This window comes from Aulonocara sp. 'chitande type north' Nkhata Bay, linkage group LG19 (genome assembly GCF_057382095.1).
Source record: "Aulonocara sp. 'chitande type north' Nkhata Bay isolate Kocher_YH1m ecotype deep benthic linkage group LG19, A_spYH_male_GT1.1, whole genome shotgun sequence".
NCBI classification, from domain to species: Eukaryota; Metazoa; Chordata; class Actinopteri; order Cichliformes; family Cichlidae; genus Aulonocara; species Aulonocara sp. 'chitande type north' Nkhata Bay.
In genome coordinates this window covers 9887959-9914451 of record NC_141362.1, presented here as the reverse complement: position 1 = coordinate 9914451, position 26493 = coordinate 9887959, and the positions used below count along the sequence as shown (strand labels likewise).

At 42.4% G+C, this 26493-nt stretch overlaps 2 protein-coding genes and 1 long non-coding RNA gene across 3 annotated transcripts in view; 2 read left to right on the top strand and 1 right to left on the bottom strand.

Annotated features, from left to right (window-relative positions):
• The first annotated feature begins 3242 nt into the window (after positions 1-3242).
• LOC147306494 (uncharacterized) lies at positions 3243-10022 on the top strand. Its single transcript, XR_015126428.1, has 3 exons — positions 3243-3405; positions 4177-4303; positions 7310-10022. It is a non-coding gene; the product is annotated as an uncharacterized LOC147306494 (long non-coding RNA).
• On the bottom strand, positions 6175-10511 carry LOC147306493 (serine/threonine-protein kinase pim-1-like). Its single transcript, XM_086275222.1, has 9 exons — positions 8847-10511; positions 8222-8458; positions 7971-8096; positions 7753-7847; positions 7567-7614; positions 7264-7482; positions 6994-7174; positions 6737-6907; positions 6175-6647 (listed from the first exon to the last, which is right to left on the bottom strand). The coding sequence occupies exons 1-9, from the start codon at positions 8905-8907 to the stop codon at positions 6556-6558; spliced, it is 1230 nt and encodes a 409-aa protein (XP_086131348.1). The 5' UTR covers positions 8908-10511; the 3' UTR covers positions 6175-6555.
• Positions 10512-17343: 6832 nt separating this feature from the next.
• LOC147306492 (uncharacterized) overlaps positions 17344-26493 on the top strand; it is a 10559-nt gene continuing 1409 nt past the window's right edge. The window contains exons 1-5 of the mRNA XM_086274826.1: positions 17344-17705; positions 18506-18570; positions 25305-25328; positions 25412-25570; positions 25912-26493. The exon at positions 25912-26493 is cut by the window's right edge and continues 1409 nt beyond it. Of these exons, the coding sequence (XP_086130952.1) occupies positions 17379-17705; positions 18506-18570; positions 25305-25328; positions 25412-25418 (423 nt within the window). The 5' untranslated portion in view covers positions 17344-17378 and the 3' untranslated portion in view covers positions 25419-25570; positions 25912-26493. The remainder of the gene's footprint in view (positions 17706-18505; positions 18571-25304; positions 25329-25411; positions 25571-25911) is intronic.

Here is a 26493-nt window from a genome sequence, read left to right as displayed (position 1 = left end):
TTTTCTTTTCTGTCACTCCATGGAACAGCTCTTGAGGTCAGAATAGAAACTTTTTATTGTCTCACAAGTCGCTTCTGAATACTCTTAAAGGGTTTTTATGAATGTTTGACATGTAGTTATGGTTTTTATTGCTCTCGTTTATTTATTATTTTTTATTCTACTCTGTTTACATTTGTAGTATTTCTATTTTTTCAAGCACTTTGTAACTTTGTTAAGAAAAATTTCATATCAAAAAGTTTTAAACTGGTGTAACAGGAAATGTCATCTCTAATATGTTTTTTTTTTTTCAAGAAAATAAGTAATTATGTAAAATATAATTAAATAAGTAATTACATTTTGCAGTCATGCCTAGCAGGAGGAGCTTGTTAAATTAATACTTTTTCAACATTTTACTAAGGCAAAATAATAATAAAATCTGCTATTTACTTTATCTGTAATATTTCTCTAAATGTCATCATTTGTGTTCCAGATTTGTTTTATTTCTGTTCTAAAAAACAAACAAAGCTTTGTAAGGTTTAATGGGAACAAACTACAAAACTTCTGGAACACTATCATTTGGACAGGTGAGACCAAAGTGTTTTTTTCTGTCATGGAACAGTTCATGGAGGTCAGAACAGAAACTTCACTATTGCTTTACAAGTCACTTCATTTTTTTCATATTAAAAAACTTTAATGAATATTTGACATGTAGTTATGTTTTTTATTGCTCTTGTTTATTTATTATTTATCCTACTTGTTCTGTTTACATTGTGCTATGTATATTTTTACAAGCAAGAGAAAACAAATTATCTGCAAATAGATATTAAAACGCAATGGCCAATAAACCATCAACTGTCACCAACCCAACACAGGAGACACCACCTGAACTGGAATCTAGATTCAATAATCAAAAATGCAAAGTTGATGGCCAGTTGATGGCCAATAAACCATCAACTGTCACAGACACACCATCACCAACAACAGGACCCAGCTCCTGAACCTGAATCTAGGCCAAACAATCAAAATTGCAAAAATCTGTTTGTGTGCTTGTGTGAGTGCTGTATGGGGAGCCCAGATGACTCAGACACAGAAGATTCAAACCAAGGGCAACCTGCCATTTCACAGCAAAATGCGGTTGTGAGCATAGTAAACAATTCCTTTGGTGGCACTAATACCATTAATGTCGGGAATAAAAATACTGCCCGGAATATTCAAGTTAATATGGCGGAATGACTCATGCTTGTGCCTTAATTTTAAAAAGACCGTATCAATGTTTTTTAGTAAACCTAAAACAACTGTGGCTGCAGTAAAAGTCTGCTTGGGTGCACAAGAATTAATTAATGTTGAGGAATTTAAGTATTTGGGAGTGCTACTAGACTCTAAATTATCCTTTAAAAAACACATTAAAAAAGTAGTGAAAACTGTAAATGTTAATATACAGAACTTTAGACATATCCGCACATCATTAACAGACACAGCAGCGATTACATTCCTGCATTCTATGATACTGGCTCATATTGAATATTGTATTACAAGTTACAAGGCCCCCATCTATATCTCGGAGCTTCTCAAACCCTATTCTCCAAAGCGAACTCTTAGATCCACTGATAGTGGTCGTCTATCTATTCCACGGACTCGTCTGAAAACAAAGGGGGATCACGCTTTTCAAACCCTGGCTCCAATACTGGAACGGTTTACCCTCCTCACTACGCACCATCGACACGGTGGCCTCTTTTAAAAAACAGCTTAAAACTCATCTGTTTAGACAGGCATTTGGGTAATATGTTGTCTTATTTTATATTTATATTGTACTATTGCTTGTTTGATATGCTTTTATATTTCTTCTAATATTGTTCGTTTGACATGTTTTTATGTGAAGCACTTTGTAACAGCGTTTTTGTCTTAAAAAGTGCTATATAAATAAATTTTACTTACTTACTTACTACACACAAACATGTAATCATGTTTAATAATCATGTTTTATATTGGACGGGAAAAAGAGTTAGTGTATTACAAAAAGGGAAACAACTGTTAGTGCAATGGGTGAACGCAATCTCACGATGGTCAGGGCATGTACAATACTGGGGTTTGTGCAATATAATTGATGTGTTTCCGTTATTGTTATCTATACTGTCCTCTGTGTCCACTCTCCTTGTCATTGTTTGTTCTAGTATAATGTGATCACTGTTTTTGTCCTTGTCACATGACCTGTAAATAGTGTCTCTGTATGTTTTTACTAACTTGTGTTTAACACCAACCTGCCAGAGGGTCTGCAGATGGAAATTAGCCCAAGGCTATAATCTGGCATATTTACATTTGTTAAAATGTTCATTAATATGTATTGCCCCTCTTTCTATAAAAAATAAATAAATAAAATATCTTTAACAAACTGCAGCTAGAGCTCCCTCCGAGTTGAATGTAGTTTGCTTGAATCCTAGAAAACTAATTGGATTTTAAATTGGCTCTTTTTAAATTGATCGAGTCACTTGACACTTACACCTTTGATAAAGTCTTGCGTGTGTCAGCTTCCTTTTTACAGATACAAAAATATGTAAATGTACTGATCTGAATTATAATATTTCTGACTGTCAAAATTTCCCAGATTCAAATCGAATTAAATTGAATCGAATCGAATCGATTCGGGACCTTGTGAATTGAATCGATTCTAGAAATCAGTGACAATACCCAGCCCTACTCAACACTGCCCCTAGCATCCTGGAGCACTTCTGTCGTCTTTTGTACGTGTTTTGGAGTTTTTACGTGCTTCTGAGTTTTTACGTGTTTTGATGTTTTTACGTGTTTTGGAGTTTTTACGTGTTTTGGAGTTTTTACGTGTTTTGGAGTTTGTACGTGTTTTGGAGTTTGTACGTGCTTCAGAGTTTTTACGTGTTTTGGAGTTTGTACGTGTTTCAGAGTTTTTACGTGTTTTGGAGTTTGTACGCTTTTTTGGAGTTTGTACGTGCTTTGTCTCTAGGGGTAACGTAAATATACTTTTATTTATTCACTCCACATGAAATTTAATAAATAAATCATATAATACAAAAAACAAATATTCACATTTCAACTTTTAACTATTTAAATTTTTCCTTTTAAACAAATTTAAAGTGAAACAACACAAAACACTGCAAACCACAACACAATTAAATATAAATTAAAATATGAAAACAAAAAGATGTACATTCTCTGTCATATGAGCCTGCATGAATAAACTTTCTGAATCCTTTATCATCCTCAACTAAAAATAGTTGTGGATGATTACTATACCTTTCTAATGTGACGTTGTTGTCCCTGACTCTCTTTCTCTCTCTCTCCCTCCAGCTCTGTTCCTGTGCTACTGTGAGTGTAACTACTGCCCCTCCCCCCTCTGCCCAGCGCAAAGCACAAGGCTCGCATGCAGAGTGAAGTGGAAAAAGTGCGAGAGAAAGGGTGAGAGAAAGAAAAGAAAAAGAACACGGCTAGCGATAAGGAGCCGGCTCGTGTCGTTCACTTCAAAGACCCGGCTCTTAGAGCTGTTTCGTTCGCGACCGACACATCACTAATGTTTAATAGTTTTAGAACATTGGGCCTTGAGGATTGGAGCGGTTTTCCTCCTGCCCTCAGTTTGATTAAACCAGAATCACATCATATTTTCGGCGCTACACAGTAGTGAGATAAGTTTGTGGATGTTGTGTCCGCAGCTTCGGTTATCCTTTTAACCTCTCGCTGGTTAGCTAGCGTGAGCCATAAGCTAACAGCTAACCTGGTTAATGAAGCTAGAGTTCCACGCACATGTAAACACAGCTCGTCTCTGCTGCTTTAACTGTTAAATCAGAAGGCAATACTGCGGTTGACGGGGTTTATTATGTGAAATAGTAGCTTGTTTAGTTTAAACAGCCTAGGCGGCTAGCTTCTTGCGTCTCCCTCTCCTGGGGTTGGAAGGGGCACGTTTCCTCTTTTTTCAGCCACGCAGACCGAGCTGTTTGCGTTCTCTTGCCTTGCATACGTTCTTATTCTGAACTTAATCTGGAATTCATTGCATAGTGTTTGTGCGGGATATAAATGACAAGATGTCGTTTTTCAACAGATTTAGTAAAAAAACCATGTCCAGTGTGAATAAAACTTTCACGGCAATCATCTGCTGTATAGACAGCTTGGCAGTTTATACAGGACTATAATGCCCAGACATGATTCTTTTGAAAACCGTATATCTTTCCACAGGTCTCAACTTCATATATCACCTAGACACAGAGCTGGATGAGGCCAGCACAAATAGCGGCCTATCGGACGAAGATGACTTCTTTGGGTCCATGGGATCAGGAAAGTCAGAAGCTGGGGAGTTGGAGAGGTAAAATTTCCTCAGAAGTCAATGTGCCACATGAACCATTGCATTAATAATAAATTTATTAATGCTCTATATCAACAGTTACAGACTATATAGAACAACTTTATGGAGCTTTATGTTGGCAAAGTGCAGATCAGCTATTTTAGGGTTGCCGACCCCTGATCTATTGCATAGCTTTCCTCACATCAGGAAGCTGTCAATCAAAATCAATACAGCTCTTCCTGCATCTGGAGCTTGTGAAAGACTGTGCGAGACTCCTGTGCCTTAATTTTTTAATGTGTTTAGATATATTCTGTTTGAAAATACTAAAATTTGTATATTTACTTATTTTTGTTTTTATAATAGCTTTTATTTTTAAAAAGTAAAAAATATATCAGACCTTACAACCAGTTACTCAGTACTTGAGTAGTCTTTTCACCAACTACTTTTTTACTCTTACGTGAGTAATTTTTTGAATGACTACTTTTCACTTTTACTTGAGTAATAATATTGTAAAGTAATTCTACTCTTCCTTGAGTACAATTTTTGGATACTCAACCCACCTCTGGAAAACAGCACTAAGGAAAAGCAACAAACAGAAGAGATTTGTTTGGGTCACGAAACACAAGGAATGAACATTAGACCAGTGGAAATCTGTGCTTTGGTCTGATGAGTCCAAACTTGAGATCTTTGGGTCCACCTGCAACGTATTTGTGTGACACAGAAAAGGTGAACGGATGGTCTCTACATGCATGGTACCCACTGTGAAGCATGGAGGAGGTGTGATGGTGTCAAGTTCTTTGCTGATGACACTGTTGGAGATTTATGCAAAATTGAATCACACTGAACTAGCATGACTACCATAACTTTTGACTGGTAGTGTATATACACTCCTACCCTTCTTTCAACATCCAGTTTCCTGTGCCAGACCTTCTATTGATCCACTGAGGCAGACATGTAAAAAAACGTGAACTAAAGCACATTTCTATATATAACAGCCCGTTCTCACTCCCGAGGCGTAACATGTCGACGTTTTGTCACGTCCCGCGGCGTTCCTGAGGAACGCGAAAGGAGACCTTCGGCGTTCTTATGGTACGCGGCGGGTTATGGCTGGAATCCAGTGCAATGACGCTCCCGCGGTAATAGACGTTCCAGCCCTGTATTCCAGCCCTAAACCTAACCTTATCCCTAGCCCTGACCATAACCTTATTCCTGACCTTAACCAGGACTTTAATAATGTTAAATAGTGTGCTACTAAGCGATTTGAAGAAAAAGAGCAAACGTGTAGATTCAGTCCAGACGGTTCTCATATTTCCTCTTTTTTCCGAGGTCGTCATTTAGGAACGTGGTGGGTAGCCGAAAACGTAATATGGTGACGATTTGTCACCTAGCGTAAAATGTTACGCTTTGGGAGTGAGAACGTGTTGTATATAAACAGGACTTTAAATCTACATCAACAGCTACTTCAGAGGAAATTCTTCAATAAACTGCAACCAAAGGCTCAACTCAGAGGACAAAACCCAACCTGTTATAAACAGTGTGACAGCAAACTTTCTCTTGTGTAAAGTTACAAATAGAATTATCCACAGGAGCTTTATACATAATGAAGTTATAATTCGTCCTGTAGAAATTATTTAAGCTATATAGTTCCCTTTGTGATAACTCTGCTATGAATGCCTCTCATTAATTTTTTTAATTTTAAAATCAGACAGCCCACTATGAGCAAACAACAGTGGGAAGGAAAAACTCCCTTCTTGAAGGAAAAAACCTCTGTGACTGTCTTTGTGCACACTTTAACCTGATTCAGTTTTCTTACTTGTCAAAATGCACCATGGGTAAAAAAAACCCCCAAAACAAAACAATCTTTGAAATAGTAATGAAGGAGAATCCTCAGCAAAGATGAATTAAACAAGTTTTATTTTGATCAAATTTTACTTTAAGTAAAACACATCTTTATTTGATGACATTAAAGTCATCAAATAAAGACAGTTTTGATGGAGCTCCTGACCCAGCCCAAGCTCTCTATGAAGACGAGGAAAAACTCCCCAGGGGGCCAGATCGATGGGAAGAAACCTCGGGAAAGCCCATTCAAAGAGAGATCCTCTTTCCTGGGATGGCTGGGGGGGGGGGTTACAGGAACTCCAAAAAAGCTAAATTTTTATTTATTTTTTAAGATTGACCCATTCTATCTATTCCTGTCCAACAGAAAAAAGAAAGGAAGTTACTACAATGTATCATACATATATGATAAGGTGTGAATTGTGCGTTTGTGTGTGTTATCTTAGCCAAGGGTGAAGCTGGAGCTCCTCCAGTGTTGGGCGCTTCTCCGGGACTGTAGTTAAACATGCGTCCAAGAAATTGCGGCATTCTTGAAAGAAAGAAAAGATCAAAAAGATGAAGATGATAGTTCTAGTGATCCAAGGCATCAGTGAATCTGGAAGTGTGAAGTTTTCTTACCTGTGGACAGACGCTTTTTGATGCTCAGTTTCTTTGTGAGGAACCTCTCTGTATTAAAGTCCCGTGCATGAAGCGCTTCATACAACACCACTCCCATTTGCCACACCGTGGTGGGTCCACACCTGTAGCAGCTCCTCCTGTACCACTCGGGAGGGGTGTGAAGAGGTGTGCCTAACAAACAGACCCAATTACAATTTCTTCTAAAACAAAAGACACAAATTGTTACATCTGTGAAAAGCAGGAGCAGAATATGTTACCATAGAAGATGCGATACAGAGATCGCTGCTTAACAAAGCAGCTCAGTCCAAAGTCAATGATGCGAACACGAGGCACATCTGAGCCGGTCTCAATCAGAATGTTTTCTCCCTTGATGTCTCGATGAAAGATGTGTTTATCCTCAAGTTCCTTTACAGCATCAACTAGTTGCTTCAGAATGACCTGAAAAAGATGAAAAACACAATAATGAGTTAATGCTTTTCTGCCTTGATTGAATGCTGTACAGTCTAAGGTTCTCCCAGTCAACCTACCTTGGCCTTGTCTTCTGTTAAAGTTCTTCCATTTTCTGCTTTGTAGTTTTGCAGGTCCACAGCGGGGACAGGTCTCTCCAGCACCAGGATCAGCTCTTTGCCAAGGTCGAACCACTCCAGCAAGGACACAGGTGCTGATATTCCCACTGACCCTTCTGCTTCACCTGCAAGTTTAACCATAATGGCCACTTCCACTGAGAGCTTCTTCCCGCTTTCATCCTGAAATATTACAACAAAGTCGATGATGAGGAACGCTGCATTCAATCCAGTAATGTAAAACTAATTCAAGTGTTGGACGCTTACCGCCACTTTGCAGTAGACTTTATTTTTGGGAATGTGTTTGATGGCAACCTAAAAGACACAGAGCATTGGTGAGCATTTCCTCACTATGACATAATGAAAGGTGGAAACACAGCAGACGTCTCAGTTTACAATATTATCCATTATCTGCGTTACTGCCTGTCTTACTACCATCATCTGAACACTTACTGGAAAACGATCTTCTATCCGGTAGCCAGAAAACACTGCTCCGCAGCCTCCTTCTCCGAGCTGGTGCTCCTCCACATATCTGGCTTGGAATTCACCTGAACAGACAAAACAGCAAATCTTGTTTTATTACAGCTGTGACACAAATTACTCTCCTCTGTAGCCTAAATGTTCCTTTTTCCCTTCCGCTGAATATAAAACCCAAGCTGCTTGCTACTTACGTTTTTGGTCTGCCACTGATTTTTTGTCCTGGTCCACATTCCTTTTTTTTTTCTTGGGTGACTCTCTGTTGTCTCCCGTGGCCTTTCTTTTGCCATTTTTTGCGCACACCTGTTTGTTGTTCAAGTCTGGAGATGTGGAAAACACCAAAAGCACATCAGCTCACTGGATGATAGACACAAACACTAAACACCAATATCTTAAACCTAGCAACCACACTTAATCTACCCCCTTATTCAACTAATTAGCCTACCTTTACCAGAGTCCAACGAGGAGGATGCTTGCTCCTTGTCACCGCTCATATGATCAAGCAGTTTAGCCCTCTTTGCTTTCTTTGTTGTGCCCTCTCCATCTTGCACAACCTTGCGCTTTACTCCTTTGACCACATCTGAGCTGGTGGAAGGACCAGCCTGCTCAGCGACCCTCCTCCTTTTTATTGGGGTCTTCTTTTCAGGACTGGCCTTTCTTTTAGCAGTCCTGCTCTTACAATCTATAAACGACAACAACACAGTGGTGAAAAAGAGTCCCCGACATCAGGACTGGAAGCATTTTGATGGCAAAGAATTTGAAATTGCTTTTGCTTAAATTATTACAAGTTTATTCTTGGGATAAAAAAACTGACCAGTGCGAATTGATACTAGGTTTACTAAGTCTTAGATCTTGATGACACTTGTTGGTCTGTTTTTACTGTTGAGTCCAAGAGTAAACTTATTACATTATTTTACCAAAAGACCGGTAACCTTTCTTTGATTAGACATCTTGTATTAAAGCTATTTTCAATCAAACATATGATTCAATTGCTCTAAAAATGATTCACACAGTGTCAACATTTCTAGGATTTGTATTTTACCAGGATTTTATCTTATTATTTTACTTACCTTGATCTCCTGAATCTTTCTTATCGGCTGGAGTGGTAATTTTTCTTGTTTCCTTTTTCATTGTAATTTCGGAGAACTTTTAAAATTGAAAATGTAAACCGTAGTGAGTTAATATTGAGTTAATATTCCTTCAAATGTGCGCCCTTCAAATGCTTGACTTTTCTAACTGAATTCTGTAAGTGAGCTTTATAAGTAAACTCTGGAAACTACGGCAACACAACATAGAATCTTGCCTTTCAGTGACTTCACTGACTGCCAGTAGTTCAAAGTAGTTTACAAAAAAACACTCTGGCAGACAAAGCCATAATATTTCATATAATTCAATCATTTCATATCAATTAAACAGTTTCTTTCATTATCTTTCATCGTTTGTATAAAGACCTCATGTATGGATGACAGTATGAAGATTTGTGGTTGACCACACACTAATAAACACAGTGTCAGCTACATTGTCATCTGATTTAAAGTATTTATTATTGTACATTTAACCGTCATGGTACGGAGTCTATGACCCAGTGTTTTGTGTTTGTTGATTTATATTCATTGATTATTCTTATGTATGTTTTTGGTTCTCTTTATTGTTTTCTTCTTGTGTTATATTCTTAGGCTTTAGGTTTCTGTTACTTTGCCTTACCCCTGTGTCCCACGTGTCACGTCTAGTCATTCTTGTTTCCATGTTCCCCAATTTCTCCCCAGTTAGTCATGTCTCTGTGTCAACTCTGTGTCTTTGTAAAAGTCTCTTGTTTGCTGTTTTACTTTGATAGTCTTGTGTGCTATGTTAGTGTTTTCGTGTCTGTGAAGGTTCTCAGTCATCCAGGTCATCGTAGTCTAAGGAGTTTGGAAAGAAAGAAGTCTCTTTCTAAGCTCCTTAGACTATGTTAGTGTTTTCAGTTTTCCTTCCCCATGGTCTTGTTGTTTGTGATTTCTCGCAGCTGTGCTCTCATCCTGTGTCTTATTCCCTCATTTATCCCTCTGTGTATTTAAGCCCATTGCCTTCCTCTGTTTGCTGTTGGGTTGTCTGTGTATCATCCATGACATTTCCCATGTTCCAGGTTATCATTTGTTGTGCTCCATGTCTCAGATCTTTAGTTTCTTTATACTTGCTTCTAGTTGCCTCCCTGTTTAGTTTTTGTTAGTTTAGTCTTTGTATTCCTGCATTTTTGTTTGTTGTTTTGTGCTGCCTCAATAAAAGGCATATTTTCAGTTTAAGTCCTCGTCAGCCTCTGCATTTGGGTCCTATCTCTCTTCACTCCACACATCTGCCAGAGCAGCCATGACATTAACTTTCTTATTATATCAAACGACAGACCAATGAAAGATAAAGGGATAAAAACAGAGTGTGTGTACTATCAAATATAACAAGTTTTTATAAAGGACAACAAATGATGTTTTGTCACAAGCTCCCAGTAAAGGTTTCTGTTAAGTATAAAAAACAGTTGTTCATCTCTTGTGTTAGGTGCTGTTTTTATGCTCGAATGATTCACAGGTCAGTGTTAAGTGGCTTAACTGATGTGAAAGATCAGGAACCCACAGAGTGTTTGCGTGACTATCTGGTTTCTTTTATTTAGAGCACAGAAATGTCCCTTTTTGGTCTAGAACCATGGTCTTTTCCTGGCAGCCAGCTTTCCAGATTATTCCACACTCTAGTGATGGGATTTCCGGCTCTTTTTAGAGAACCGGCTTTTTCGGCTCAGCTCACTAAAAAGAGCCGGCTCTTTCGGCTCGCACATGGCTCTTTAGGTTGTTTTGTTTGCTTTAATTAATTTATTATTAACAACAATATAAAATTATGCACAAAATGAATTACTAATGTAAAAAAAGTGGTTTTATTTATATATGTTTATATATAAATATATGCGGTACCCCCTAGATTCAAAGCACGTACAAACTACAAAACACATTTCTAGCGTTAACTGAACTTCCAAAACAGAGCTACCTAGATCACTTAAATTACACAGTTGAAAGCATGTGTGTATTGTTTGTGTATTTATACACATGCACTCATATATATTCAAATAATTTAAAAAAAATGTTCATTTACCTGTTACTACCACACACCAAATCCGGTCGCTGGTACTTGCTGGCTTGTGTAGCCAGTAGGTAACAAAAGCTCAACACTGCGCCCAGCATCCTGGAGCACTTCTGTTGTATTTTGTACGTGTTTTGGAGTTTTTTACGTGCTTCTGAGTTTTTACTTGTTTTGGTGTTTGTACGTGCTTCGGGGTTTGTATGTGCTTCAGAGTTCAGACATGTTTTGAAGTTTGTACGTGCTTTGTCTCTAGGGGTAACGTAAATATACTTTTATTTATTCACTCCACGTAAAATTTTATAAATAAATCATAAAATACAAAAAACAACTATTCACATTTCAAATTTTAACTATTTAAAATTTCAGCTTTTTTCTTTTAAACAAATTTAAAGTGAAACAACATAAAACACTGCAAACCACAACACAATTAAATATAAATTAAAATATGAAAACAAAAAGAACATGCACATTCTCTGTCATATGGGCCTGCATGAATAAACTTTCTGAATCCTTTATCATTCACAACTGAAAATAGTTGTGGATGATTACTATACTTCTCTAATGTGACGTTGTTGTCCCTGGCTCTTTCCCTCCTGCTCTGTTCCTGTGCTACTGCCAGTGTAACTACTGCCCCTCTCTTCCCAGCGCAAGCACAAGGCTCGCATGCTGAGTTAAGCGGAAAAAAGTGCGAGAGAGAGGGTGAGAGAAAGAAAAAAAAAAACCCACGGCTCGCGATAAGGAGCCGCCTCGCGTCTTTCACATCAAAGATTGGCTCTAAGAGCCATTTCGTTTTTGTATTATATGATTTATTATTACTTTTTATGTGGAGTGAATAAATAAAAGTATATTTACGGTGGCCCCTAGAGACAAAGCACGTACAAACTCCAAAACACGTAAAAACTCCAAAACACGTAAAATCTCTGAAGCACGCACAAACTCCAAAGCACGTACAAACTCCAAAACACGTAATAACTCAGAAACACATAAAAACTCAAAACACGTACAAAATACAACAGAAGTGCGATGCTAGGCGCAGTGTTGAGCTTTGTTACCTAGTGGCTACACAAGCCAGCAAGTACCAACGACCGGATTTGGTGTGTGGTAGTAACAGGTAAATGAACATTTTTTTTAAAAATTATTTGAATATATATGAGTGCTTGTGTATAAATACACAAACAATACACACATGCTTTCAACTGTGTAATTTAAGTGATCTAGGTAGCTATTTTGGAAGTTCAGTTAAAGCTAGAAATGTGTTTTGGAGTTTGTACATGTTTTGGAGTTTGTACGTGCTTTGTCTCTAGGGGCCACCGCATATATTTCTATATAAGCATATATAAATAAAACCACTTCTTTTTTTTACATTAGTAATTCCTTTTGTGCATAATTTTATATTATTGTTAATAATATATTAATTAACCCTTGTGCTCCCCTTTGGGGCAGTCCGGAGCTGCCCCAAAGGAGAATACAACACACAGACGCTTCTGAGTTTTATTTTATTTTATTTGAAATTACACTCACGATACAACTGAGGCAATCTGGAAGGCCATACCTTTTAGGGACATGCACAATAGGGAGGGTGCGTTTTTAAAATGCCCCCCCTCCCTTTTTGATTACAATATCAACAAACTGTCCGTGTTTCAGGTGCTCGGTGCTGTACAGCGCCTTCGGTGGCTGTGAATACATCAGGAGACGTTGAATGGAAGGAATGAAATGTGGCGTGAGGAGTCTTTTCCTGATGCTGTAATAATGTGTTCAGCGTAAAAGTCATCCTCCAAGTATCACAGCAGGATGGAACGGACACACGCGCAGGCTCTGAGTTGGGAAACACAAGAATCTTTATTACAGCACACCAGGTGATCTATTTACAGAGGTGAGGGGGAGGTCGGGCTCCGGGGGTCCACACACAAAGGGAAAAGACGCTGAAAGTCCACACGCACTCCGTCCACTCCTCACGCTCCTCTCCACACTCCACAGAAAACACGATGACGTACTCCACTCCTCGTACACTCAATCACTCAGGAAACACAGGGGTTGGTCCAGGGAATGCAGGTCGGCAACGGTCCAGCGACGAGAAACACAGAGCTGCCGTCTTATAAAGGAGCTGGAACACTCGTAACGAGCCACAGGTGCGTGATGGCGACCAGGTGCGTGGAAGCCCACAGGTGAGCTCCGCCCTGGCAGAGGGAGGAGGGAAAGAGAGGAAGTGTCACGGCGAGCGAGATGAGCCGTGTGGAAAATAAAGGAGGATCCAAACGCAGGCACCTGTAAAGGTGTGATGGTGGTTTATTAAACACAAAATAAAAATGGACAAAAGGCGAACCGAACAAAGACTAAACTATACTGGGAACAAACTGAGTACAGAACACAAACCTGAACATGAACGAGAGCGAGCGGAAACAGATGGCGGTTGACAGCAGGGAAACACACAGATGAAGCAGGGTGGATACAGAGACAAACCAGCAACTACAAACACAGAAGACATGACTTAAATACACTCAGAGAATCACAGGGAGATTACACACAGGTGGGAGACACAGCTGGGAGTCATTAACGAGACGAGAGGTAAAGCTGAACACACTCACATGAGACGCAGACTTTCACAATAAAACAGGAACAAGAAACCATCACAATAAGACGCAGACTCGACATTGAGAGACAGACAGAAAATGACACATGGAACTAGACATATACTAAGCAGACACAACCGAAGAACAAATCCTAAACACAAACAGAAACATGAAACTCTAATAATAAACATCATAATCATCATCATTAACACAACAAGAGAACAAGAAAACAATCCCTGATGCAAAATTAAACCAAAACATAATAAACTCAAAATACTGGGTGGAAACTGACCCAGAACCGTCACAGTACCCCCCCTCGAAGGGCTGGCTCCCGACAGCCCTAAACAGAAAACAGAACAACAAAACCGAGCACCAGACCAGGGCGGGCGGAGGGGGTCCAGGAAGGAGGGTCCGAAACAAAAAACAAGGAGCACTAGAGTCCAGATTAAACCAAAAACAGGACAACACAAAACAAGACTATTCATGAGGCCACAGTAAAGTCTGGGGGTCGACCTGGAGGTCGACAACACAAGAGCCAAAACAGATCAGGGGGCCAACCGTGCACATGGCAACGGGCAAACAGCTCCGGGGGCCGACTGTGCACACGGCAATGACGGCGATGGGCAAACAGTTCCGGGGGCCGACCGTGCACACGGTGGCGACGGGCAAACAGTTCAGGAGGCCGACCGTGCACACGGCAACGGCGGCGGCGCAGGCAAAACCAATCAGGAGGCCGACCACTTGGAAGGCAGTGGCGGCCACTGAGCAGGCCCGGAGGTCGGCCGCGATGCCAGCGTCGGCGATGAACTCTTTCCGGAGGCCGTCCCCGAAGGCCATGATGCCAACTTAGAGGCCTGGAAAACGGCCAGCAGAGGCGAAGCGGAACAGGTCGAGCTGGCTCTGACGGCGGTGTGGCAACCGCAGGACCAGACGAGGCAGGACCAGACGAGGCAGGACCAGACGAAGACGAGGCAGGACCAGACGAAGGCGAGGCAGGACCAGATGAAGACACGGAGGCTGGACCAGGCGTGGATGAAGACACGGAGGCTGGACCGGGCGTGGATGAAGACACGGAGGCTGGACTGGGCGTGGATGAAGGCTGGACCATATATACTAAACAATCTTGAGCCCACATAAAATATATGCCCATATTAACTTAACATAAACCGTATGGGGCCCACATAGACATTTTTCAGGGTCTGACTTGCATTTGCCCATGTGCGACCCATATAGTTTGACCAGGTGGACCCCACCTGTGTCATCAGTGCTAAAAATATATATTGATTACCTCACTTTGCCCCATATGGGGCCCACATAGACATGTTTTCAGGGTCTGACTTGTATTTGCCCATGTCTCACCCATATAGTTTGACCAGGTGTTCCCCACCTGTGTCATCGATACTAAAACATATATTGATTACCTCACTTTGCCCCACCTGGGGCACACAACAACAGCCTATCCTTAAATGACTGTGTTTGCCCATGTCTATCCCAGGTGGAAAACCCAAGTGGGTCCTACACGTGTTTCCCATTTTGGACCAAGTTAAGTGTTTCCCATGTTTGACCCAGCTAGGACCTACTAAAAGTGCCCACTTGGGATTGCCCATATGGGTTTAATGTGAAAAACCCAAGTAGGCCCCATACAAAAAGCCCAGTTTGAGCCCATGCCCACATGGTACCCATCCAGCCCGAGCAAAAACCAGGTGGGGCCCATATATACATGTTGGCTGGGTTTCTTTGGGGTTACATTCTTTTCCAAAGAGGTTCCTGCTTTATCTACAGCCTGAGTGTCATCACGATCTTTCTTGTCTACTGGAGTATTGGGCATGACAATTGTTTTTTCGGTTTTTCGTATTAAACTGAATTCCAGGTTTTTAAAGATGTTAAATTGAATAACCTTGACATTATTGGTATTTTGGATATTAGTGATAAGTCTGGCACCAGGGCAATCTTCTGCTGTGCTGTGCAAGTTGACTGTTGTTTCCTGTGAAATATCAACTGGCATTCCCGTGTTGGGGTCAACTGTGTTAGAGGTCTGTGCAAGTTCAGGAGCTGTCTCTGTCTCCATTGAGGCCACTGTTGTTGTGCTAGTGACTGCAGTGTCCTGGCAAAACCTCATTTCTGCACCTGCCGACAGTGAGCATAGGGCAATGACGTTATCTACAAAATTACACAGCCTTCCTACGGTGGCATTTTCGGCGTAATCAGACTGCAACTGTTGCCACTGCTGCTCATGTGTAACATTATTTAGCAATTCCTCTAGCAGTGGCCTAACATCATCTGCAGGAGTGGAATCACTCCTGACATTGTCTGGATTGCTCCTAGTTGTGTTGTTGTCCATTTTGCTTCAATATCTATTTGTTTGCTGTTAATTTATTCTCTAAGCTAGCGTTAGAAATTCCGAGTTACAAAGGGGTATTTAAGGGTTCGGTTTTAACTTAAATCCTTTGAAATGTATGACGTCTTTGAAGCCTTTGATCCCACTTCGAGGAAAAAAAAGAATGCGCTCGAAGTGTGTGGGTTGTTTGTCTCCGCCCTAAATTTCATCACAGCCTCCCATAATAATAACTTTAGTAATAGTAGCAGTTAAAATATTGTCTGGTTTCATTTAGCATTTATTCATAGTTGTTCCGTTATCGTTGATTGTTGATCTAATACAGTCGACCAGTTGACAACAATCATGTTGAAAAATCATTTATTTGTAGTTGGCCGGAAACTAAAGCTGTTGTCTCTTGGACTATTCCGTAGCACCTACCCGAGTAGTCGTCCTCGTCCCTGCACCGCACGTCGATCTCAGGTAAGAACGTATTTATTTAGTCATTGTTTGAATGCTGACTTTGCTTTGTTAGCAAAGGTGCTGTAAAGTTGTTAGCAGTGTGTCAGCTTGGGGACCTGCCACAGAATACCTTTGTGACGTCATTCGCTATGCTCCAGACCGGATGGGGAGTAAACTAAAAACAGTGAATAATACATTTAACAAAAATATTTTTAGAAAATAAACTGTTTTCTTAATTGATGCAAAGATGTCTATTGTCAGTTTTTAAATTCCATAAAGCCTGATGCTTAATATTATAGGGCTATTTTTACGGACATGTTAAATTGTAACATAATGTTTAACAGATAATGGTTTCTGGTTTTTTTTAGATCATACACAATTGTCTTTTTGATTGTTTCATGGTACATGACCTGCCATATCCAATGACACATCTGCTTTCCAGTATCTTTTGCTCGTTTCTTGTCCTCTTCTTTTCTCTTTTTCCTAAACTGAGCACCTGATGGCTTTGAACTTTTCTTGTCCATCTTCCAATGGTTTTAATTTTGCACTCCAGTAGGAACACCCATCCCCCAACCCGAGGATCACCAAAACATAACCTACGGTAATAGACCTACACCTTAGTTCCCAGATTCGCTTTGTCTAGGGTTTATTTCTGGGATTTCGCACAACCCAGGATTCAAATCATGAATACATAATGAGCTTGGAGTTACAACATTATGAATGAAATGTGATCTATTTGGAAGCAGCAGGGCCCCCTACCCTTACGACAGGTTCTGTGTGAGACTTTAAATCATTAAACTGTAAATTTTAAATTGTTATTGATCCCTTTACCCCTGGTCCTAAGGTCTATATTTATTTTCTTACTCTTCTTATATTTATTGTTTGTTTACTTACACTGCAGTAACTGGAGCCTCGTCATCTCGCCTCTCTATATACTGTACTGTATATAGCAGAGATGACAATAAAGTTTACTTTGACTTCAGCACAGCAGCAAGCAGGCGCACCGAGGGCTCTCGCGCTCACCTTTCAAATAGAATTTTGAAAAAAATATTGATGCAAATTATAAGTCTGTATCATAATGTCTGGTGTTCTAGAGTTTGTTTGTTTGTTTGTTTGTTTTTATTTTTGTTTGTTTTATATTGCGAGTTGGTTATTAGATGCTGCTCCAGCCAGCAGTGAATCCGCCCTCTCCTCCCTGTGCCGCAAGCAGCAGGCGCACCTCGCAAATGGAGGGCGCCCCTAGGCCCTACTCCCAGCAAATGGCCGTAAGAACACCGATCGATTTTTTTTCACCGATCTTTTCCAGTGGATACTGGTGGATGAATAAGCGGGTGGAGCCGACTGGAACGATGAGAGTCGTGGATCACCTGGTGGTGCAGCACTGGGGGCCGCCAGTTCGCCACTTTTATGGGCATTTTCACCGTGATGTACGTGGTTGCGTAGGGCTGGAGGTGCCTCTTCTATCTGCACAAAAAACATTACGAGTGAGTCTCCCTGCACCACACACACACGCACCTCCATACCTATCAAAACACGGAGAAGGGCGAGTACAAGCACTAGTGACCTACATTTGGTTATGCTCTGCAGAAAGATAATGCAGCATGGTGCCACAGTAGACCCGGTGGTACTTGGGGATCCTGCAAACGCATCAAAATAGATGAAGGCATACATATACGGATGCATGCAGAAATGAACGCATTAATATGTTGCCTGTGCTTGATGCCAGAGGCTGAAGATTTCTATAAAAAGAGACAGAGACTTGAGTTTATTCACCCAGACAAAAGTAAATAAAGCAGCGAACCAGTCACGTGGTGTGGATGATCAGTCAGTGTATCCATCAGCACAGAAGGCTGTCAGCCATGTTAAGGAGAGGAGGAAATGGTCTGAATATATCTGCATCCTTTATTCTACTTATTTTTATTTGACTCCCCACAAAAAGCATGCTAAATGTTAGTGTAATGAAACAGGAAAAGAAAGAAACACTTTGAGAACTCTAAAGAATAACAAGTTTACCTAAAGAACAACAACAACAACAACAAAAAAACAACAAAACAGTATTTTAGGTCTTTATGAATCAGCTTGCCTACATGTAAAAAAAAAAAAATTCTGACCGTTTCAGTGTAGAAATGCTGGTACTTCCTCTCCACACCAGGAGCATCACCTACCTTAAATCAAAGGAAAAATTAAACAAGGTCTCAGCTGTGTGTTTTAAATCGTGTGTGTAGCTGTCATCTTGTTTGAGTGTATCTGGAGGTCCTTTTCTTCTTGTTTGTTTTGTGTTCAGCTGTGCAGAGTCCCAGTCTGGATGTGGACACTTCATCTTTCTTCACAGAGCTCAGTCTGGCGCAGGTAGGAATGCTCAAATACAAGCCAACACAAAATGTTGTGCTCACCAGAACGCAAAAGGGACACTGAATTGCTCCCAGGCCTCTGAAACAAGAGCTTCACAGTTCGGCTGTATGCTTTTCTTAAAGGCTGAAGAGAATTGTCTGTGAAGGTTCTCAGTCATCCAGGTCATCGTAGTCAAAGGAGCTTGCAAAGAAAAGCGTCTGGACTTCTTTAAGTTGCTTGAAGACGTTTCACCTCTCATCCGAGAAGCTTCTTCAGTTCTAAGGTCAAATGGTGGAGAGTCCCAGATATAAACCTAGTGGGAGTGATCCCCCACAGAGGGACAAAAGGACCCCCTGATGATCCTCTAATCGCCTGAGCCAAGGTGGGAAACTGGGCGTGGGTCCCAATCAGCCAGAGTTTCGGGTGAGTTGATTGTGAAACCTGGCCCCACCTTATCATGCAAATTCCTGAGGTCAGATGGCCCAGGATGTGAGTGGGCGTTAAGGCGTCTGGGAAGGGATCTCAAAACTGGATTATAGATGGCAGAGAGTTGGTGTCGTAAACCCCCGCCTCTGTTCAAAGATGGTCGCTCACAGTGGACATAGATGGCTTCTTTCACTCCTCTTTCAAACCATCTGTCCTCTCTGTCCAAAATGTGAACATTGGCATCCTCGAAAGAGTGTCCTTTATCCTTAAGATGCAGATGGACTGCTGAGTCTTTTCCTGTGGAGGTGGCTCTTCTGTGTTGTGCCATGCGCTTGTGAAGTGGCTGTTTGGTCTCTCCGATGTAGAGGTCTCTCCACCATTTGACCTTAGAACTGAAGAAGCTTCTCGGATGAGAGGTGAAACGTCTTCAAGCAACTTAAAGAAGTCCAGACGCTTTTCTTTGCAAGCTCCTTTGACGCTGAAGAGAATTATTTAACAGTTCATATACTAGACAGATAACTTAAGTAACATTAAAATGATCACAACGAGCTAATTTAACATGTCAAATTAGACAACAGGAGTGTCAAATGTAAGGCCTAGTGGACTGAATCAGCCCAGCAAAGATTCTAATCTGACCCACTGGCCAAATTAACTGTATTTTTCACAAGGTTAAAAAAACGTTCCAACTGATAAAGACCTCCCCGCTGGCCATTAGTCCTATAACACAGTAATTGATTAATAGCTGAACATTTTAAAATAACAGCATGAGCTCCCATCAGTGTAGCAGCTGCAGTGGTATTTACAGATTTATCCCCATTTTGCACTTAAATACAGGATGTTTTGTATGTAAACATTATTCCTGTAGTCACTCATTTCAGTTTTTTATTTTTTCCACCCTTCTGTCTGACTCTGTGTCAGCTGCAGTGATGTTGTGTGACCGGTTTCTAATGGAAACAGATCTTTTGTCACAGATTTGATATTTTAGAAAAGCAGACACGTAAAACAGGAAAGCAGGTTTACTCTGTCAGAAGAAACCACTTTTGTTTGGCATCATGTTTGTCTTCAGTTTATCTAGTTACATCCTGTCATGCCTAGGTTACAGTTTTAGTTCATGATTTATCAAGCTCCCCATTTGTCTCATCCCTGTGTGAAGTTTTCTGTGTCAGATTGTCATGTTAAGTCTTCGTGTGTTTATCTGTCATGATTTATGTCCAAGTTTTCTTTGTCAAGTTCGAGTCATGTCTGGGTTTCGTTATGTTTCCCATTTTATTTTGAAAGAGCCTTGTGTTTTTTGTTCACTGTATTTAGTTTCACGTCCCCTGTCCTGTCATTATGTTAATTGTTGTCAGCTGTTTTCCCTATGTGATTCCGCTTCCCTTGATCATTCCTTATGTGTACTCAATCTGTGTGTTTCCGCTCAGTCAGTGTCAGATCGTCTGTTAACCTCACCACAGTTTTCATAGGTTTGCCTCATTGTTTCACTGTGTCTCCTAGTTTACTCAGTGTTCATAGTTTTTTCACTGCCTTCTGTTAACACAGTGTTCATAGTCTCCTTAGTTTCTCTAGTTTCATGTTTTTCTTTTGCAATCAGCCACAATAAAGGCTCGCTTTATTTTTTGAAACTACGTTTGGTCTCCACCGTGTCTGCATCTGGGTCTACCTCTTTCCTCACACCGGCGCACCCCGCCATGACAGTACGATCTGACTATGTCAGACCCAGCGGAAAGTCTGGACGAGATTGGGGAGGAGCTGCAGCGGATCAGCCGGCTCATGACGCGCATCTGTGGCAGCCATAGGCGCCATCCTCCAGAAGGCGCTGCAGCTCCGGCAGTTTCTCCAGCTTTTTGAGGTGTTCGACTCTTTGGCCCCCACTTAAGGAGGAGCTTTGCACCCGTGCGCTGTTGAACGCCGCCTCAGCACCTACGACTCCGACCCATAAACGGTTGTCGTTGTCGTCGCCGCTGCCTCGCGAGCCGGAGGCAGTCATAGTAGGGACACTGAGGCTCACCGCTGCTCCGCCATCGTCTCACAGTTCGTCTCCGCCACAGTCAAGCTGCACAGCCCAGCGCACCGAGATGGTGGAGGCCACAAATTTCAGCGACGATGAGCAACAGCAGGTATTGCTGGCTTTACGGGAGGATGAGCTCCGTTGGAAGCCCTGGCTCATTCCCGAGGAGGAGCTCTCACCTGTTGCACCGCCTCAGACCAGCCGCTTGCCCTCTCCACCCCGCTCGGACTTTACTTCACCTGCCTCGTTTCTGGCGAGGATGTGGGCAGAAGACGAGGAGATTGCCGCCACGTCACCCTCTTCTTCGGTGGCATCAGCATCCATCGTACCCACTTCCAGAAAGAACTGGCGTCAGCGCCGCTGCCGTCGCACCGCGCTACCCCCGGGGGTGAGTGACTGTGTGTCTCTGTCTCACGATCCATCTATAGAGAAGAGCGAGATTTGCATTGATTCGCCGGGGCTGGAAACTATGACTGAATCGTGTTCTGAGGCTGAAAGTACAGTGTTTAGTAGTTTTGAAAGACCTACTTCGGAAATAATGGATTTCGACCTCTGCTGTGAGCGGCAGCAAGCAGCTTGCACCCAGCTAGAGGAGGAGCTCCTGGGAAAGCCGTGGCTCATCCCCGATTATCAGCACTTGACTGTGTCTTCGTAAGTGAGGGCTCACTTGACTGCGGTCACATTTTTCGGGGAACACGCCTGGAGGTGGTGGAGGAGAAACCCAATTTTATATATATTTATATATATATAAAAAACACCCAGCTCGCCCCTGCGGGCGGTTTATCCTTCAAGCTCGGGTCCTCTACCAGAGGCCTGGGAGCTTGAGGGTCCTGCGCAGTATCTTAGCTGTTCCCAGGACTGCGCTCTTCTGGACAGAGATCTCCGATGTTGTTCCCGGGATCTGCTGGAGCCACTCGCCTAGCTTGGGAGTCACCGCACCTAGTGCTCTGATTACCACGGGGACCACCATTACCTTCACCCTCCACATCCTCTCGAGCTCTTCTCTGAGCCCTTGGTATTTCTCCAGCTTCTCGTGTTCCTTCTTCCTGATATTGCTGTCATTCGGAACCGCTACATCGATCACTACGGCCGTCTTCTTCTGTTTGTCTACCACCACTATGTCCGGTTGGTTAGCCACCACCATTTTGTCCGTCTGTATCTGGAAGTCCCACAGGATCTTAGCTCGGTCATTCTCCACCACCCTTGGGGGCATCTCCCATTTTGACCTCGGGACTTCCAGGTTATACTCGGCACAGATGTTCCTGTACACTATGCCGGCCACTTGGTTATGGCGTTCCATGTATGCCTTGCCTGCTAGCATCTTGCACCCTGCTGTTATGTGCTGGATTGTCTCTGGGGAATCTTTACACAGCCTGCACCTGGGGTCTTGCCTGGTGTGATAGACCCAAGCCTCTATGGATCCTGTACTCAGAGCTTGTTCTTGTGCTGCCATGATTAGTGCCTCTGTGCTGTCTTTCACTCCAGCTTTGTCCAGCCACTGGTAGGATTTCTGGATATCAGCCACCTCCTCTATCTGCCGGTGGTACATACCGTGCAGGGGCCTGTCCTTCCATGATGGTTCCTCGTCTCCCTCCTCTTTCTTGGGTTTCTGCTGCCTGAGGTATTCACTGAGCACTCAGTCAGTTGGGGCCATCTTCCCAATGTATTCTTGGATGTTCGTTGTCTCATCCTGGACTGTGGTGCTGACACTCACCAGTCCCCGGCCCCCTTCCTTCCGCTTAGCGTACAGCCTCAGGGTGCTGGACTTGGGGTGAAACCCTCCATGCATGGTAAGGAGCTTTCTTGTCTTTATGTCAGTGGCTTCTATCTCTTCCTTTGGCCAGCCTATTACCCCAGCAGGGTACCTGATCACGGGCAGGGCGTACGTGTTGATGGCCCGGATCTTGTTCTTACCATTCAGCTGACTCCTCAGGACTTGCCTGACCCTCTGCAGGTACTTGGTGGTTGCAGCCTTTCTAGCGGCCTCTTCATGGTTCCCATTCGCCTGCGGGATCCCCAGGTACTTGTAACTGTCCTCTATGTCTGCAATGTTGCCTTCTGGTAGTTCAATCCCCTCAGTTCTGACTACCTTCCCTCTCTTTGTTACCATCCGACTACACTTCTCCAGTCCGAACGACATTCCAATGTCATTGCTGTATAGCCTGGTAGTGTGGATCAGTGAATCGATGTCTCGTTCACTCTTGGCATACAGCTTGATGTCATCCATGTACAGGAGGTGGCTGACAACTGCTCCGTTCCGTAGTCGGTATCCGTAGCCAGTCTTGTTAATGATCTCACTGAGGGGGTTCAGGCCTATGCAGAACAGCAGTGGGGACAGAGCATCTCCTTGGTAGATCCCGCACTTGATGGTGACTTGTGCTATGGGCTTGGAGTTGGCCTCTAGTGTTGTACGCCACATCCCCATTGAGTTCCTGATGAAGGCTCTTAGGGTCCCATTGATCTTGTACAATTCTAGGCTTTCCAGTATCCAGCTGTGGGGCATTGAGTCATAGGCCTTCTTGTAATCAATCCAGGCAGTGCACAGGTTGGTCAGTCTGGTCTTGCAGTCTCGGCTGATTGTTCTGTCTACCAGTAGCTGGTGTTTTGCGCCTCTGGTATTCTTGCCAATTCCTTTCTGTGTCCCACTCATGTATTGACCCATGTGCCTGTTCATCTTAGCCGATATGATGCCTGACAGGAGCTTCCATGTAGTACTGAGGCAGGTTATTGGTCGGTAGTTGGAGGGGACCGGTCCCTTCTTGGGGTCCTTGGGGATCAGGACCGTCCGGCCTTCAGTTAGCCATTCTGGGTGTCTCTCGTTAACTAGCAGCTGGTTCATTTGTGCTGCCAGACGCTCGTGGAGTGCAGTCAGCTTCTTCAGCCAGTAGGCGTGAACCATGTCGGGCCCTGGTGCTGTCCAACTCTTCATACTGGAGACCCTTTCTTGGATATCTGCCACTGTGATGGTTACTGGACCCTGTTCAGGGAGGTCGCTGTGGTCTGCCCTCAGATCCTCTAGCATTGCCGTTATGGGTTGCATCCTTCTCCCATATGCTCTTCCAGTATTGCTCCGTCTCCAGCCTTGGTGGTACTGTTCTCTTGCCACTGAGAACCACCTTTGCTGGTTCTGTGGAGAACAGCTGGTTTATTCTCCTGCCTTCTATCTCTCTGGTGTACCTCCTCAAGCGGCTGGCCAAGGCTGTGAGTCTTTGTTTGGCAGTTTCCAAGGCCTCAGGTATGGACAGCTTGCTGTATTTCTTAGGCACCTTATTTGTCGCACCTTTCTGCAACTCCGTTAGTTGGCTAACCTCCCTCCGTGCTACTTTGATCTTGCCCTCTAGCCTCCTTCTCCATGGAGGGTACTGCCCCTTGTCGCTGTTCAACTTGTAGCCAAGCATCTCACTGATCACTGCTGCCGTATTGTATATCAGCTTGTTAGTGTCGGTAATCGTGGCTGTAGGTATTGCCCGTAGTGCTGCATTAACATCATCTAGCAGACCTTCTGAGGGTACTTCACGTAATCTTGGTAACCGGCTACGGGGGATCCAGGTTTCAAGCTTGGCCATGATCTTATTTTTCAGGTCAGTTCCTCTCGCACTCAACGATCCTTCTCCTATCGCACTTGGGGCTATGTACCCAATCTCGGGTGGGGGTGATGATATCGCCCCCCTGACCTGGCGTCCTGACTCCTCCTTGCCGTAGCATTTGTGTTGTACCTCGTCAATCTCTAGCTGTGAGAGCAGTCCCTTCTTTCGAATGTTGGAACACTGAGCTACTAGTTGTTTCGCCGTCATTGTGGATGTTGGGTATCGAAGAATCCATAGGTCCCTCATCCTATTCATGTAGCCCCTTCCGCCGGGGTTACTTGCGTAGTAGCATTCCAACAACGCCCTGTTTTCGTCTCTTGCCCACCGATGCCTTCTTGTTCCAGTAGCCCACTTTTCGTCAGGGTGCCCTGGTTCCTCAACACCTGACGCGGACCTTGTTGATCCGGGCGACGTCCGAGCCGGCATGCCTTCATATTTATCTGTCTCGCTCATGTCTGCGGTAGGCTTGCTTAGCATAGGGGGTCTAGCCTTAGGATACAGACGCCCCTGGCAGGAATCGAACTTGCGATCCTCTGTTCCAAGCGTGTAGTCTAACCACTACGCTATCCAGCTGCTTATATATATGTATGTATGTATGTATGTATATATATATGTATGTATGTATATATATATATATATATATATATATATATATATATAATGCAGTCTATATGAATTATTATTGTTACTGTCAAGATTTTATTTGATATCTTTTTGTATTTTATTAACAGGCAAGGCAGTCCTTGGGTCTCCAGGTACACCATCACATCACCACAGCATAATTTTGATATGAAAATCTTTATTATAAGTTTGTTTTTGTTTTTTGTTTTTAATCTAGGACCTGATGGAACTGTGATTCTGACCCCTGCCGATTTGCCTACACTGGGGTTCACTTCAGCTGGAATAGCAGCAGGCTCCATCGCTGCCAACCTGATTGCACATTTAGCACTCGCTAATGTAGGTGGAGCAGGTCTCATAGCAATCTTGCAGTCCTGGGGTAAAAAAACATTTTTGTTATATATTCTCTCTCTCCCTCTCACTCTCTCTAAATGTGTGTAAAACAAAACCAAGCAAACAGACATGTTTTCTCATTGAGCGGGAACAGGATCAGCTTCAGGTAAATTCAGAATAGTAATATTTTAGTCCACTTCGCTTTTGATGTTTATCTAAGTACATGTCAAACATATAAAATGCTCTTATTGAACACGTCTCTATAAATAAATGTTCACGACTAAAATAATTTATGTATCAGGTGGTGAAGATGGAAAAATAAAAGCTTTGCTCATGTTGAACAAGTATAACAAACAGCTAATGGTGTCTAATGTGATTTTACTGTAGGCGCAGCATGTCTGTCTTGGATTGCCCCTTTATTGTTTGGCAGTGTTGGAGGAGCAGCAAGTTGGATGTTCACAATTGCGTGTAACGTGACTGTGAGATTTGAAGGTTAACACACTGAATAAACACAAATTTTCAAACACTTAGATAAAGCATGTGTTGAGAACTGAATTACAAAAATCATTGATAAAAATTGTTGCTGATTTTTACCTGTCATTTTGAAGTAAAATATTATTGTAAAGGGTAAAGATGTTTTATCAGATCCAAAGACTGTTTGACGTTTCTGTTCTCTTCATGAATCTAATGTCAAAATAAAAACACATGCAAAATAAAAGTATAGTTGGTTTTATTGTAAACACCATAATGTAATGTACAGTAACAATATCAAATCCATAGTCCATAAATGCATCACTCTTACAGAGCCAGTAATCAGTGTTCAATGGGCTCAAACACCTGTTTCAGTCAGTGACGGGCAAGTTACACCTTTTTTGTCATGTGTTTTTTTCCTGGGTTTTCTGTCCCTCTCCATTAAAATTAAACTACCATAAAAACGAGTGACTGTTCATTTCTCTGTAACTGGGGAAG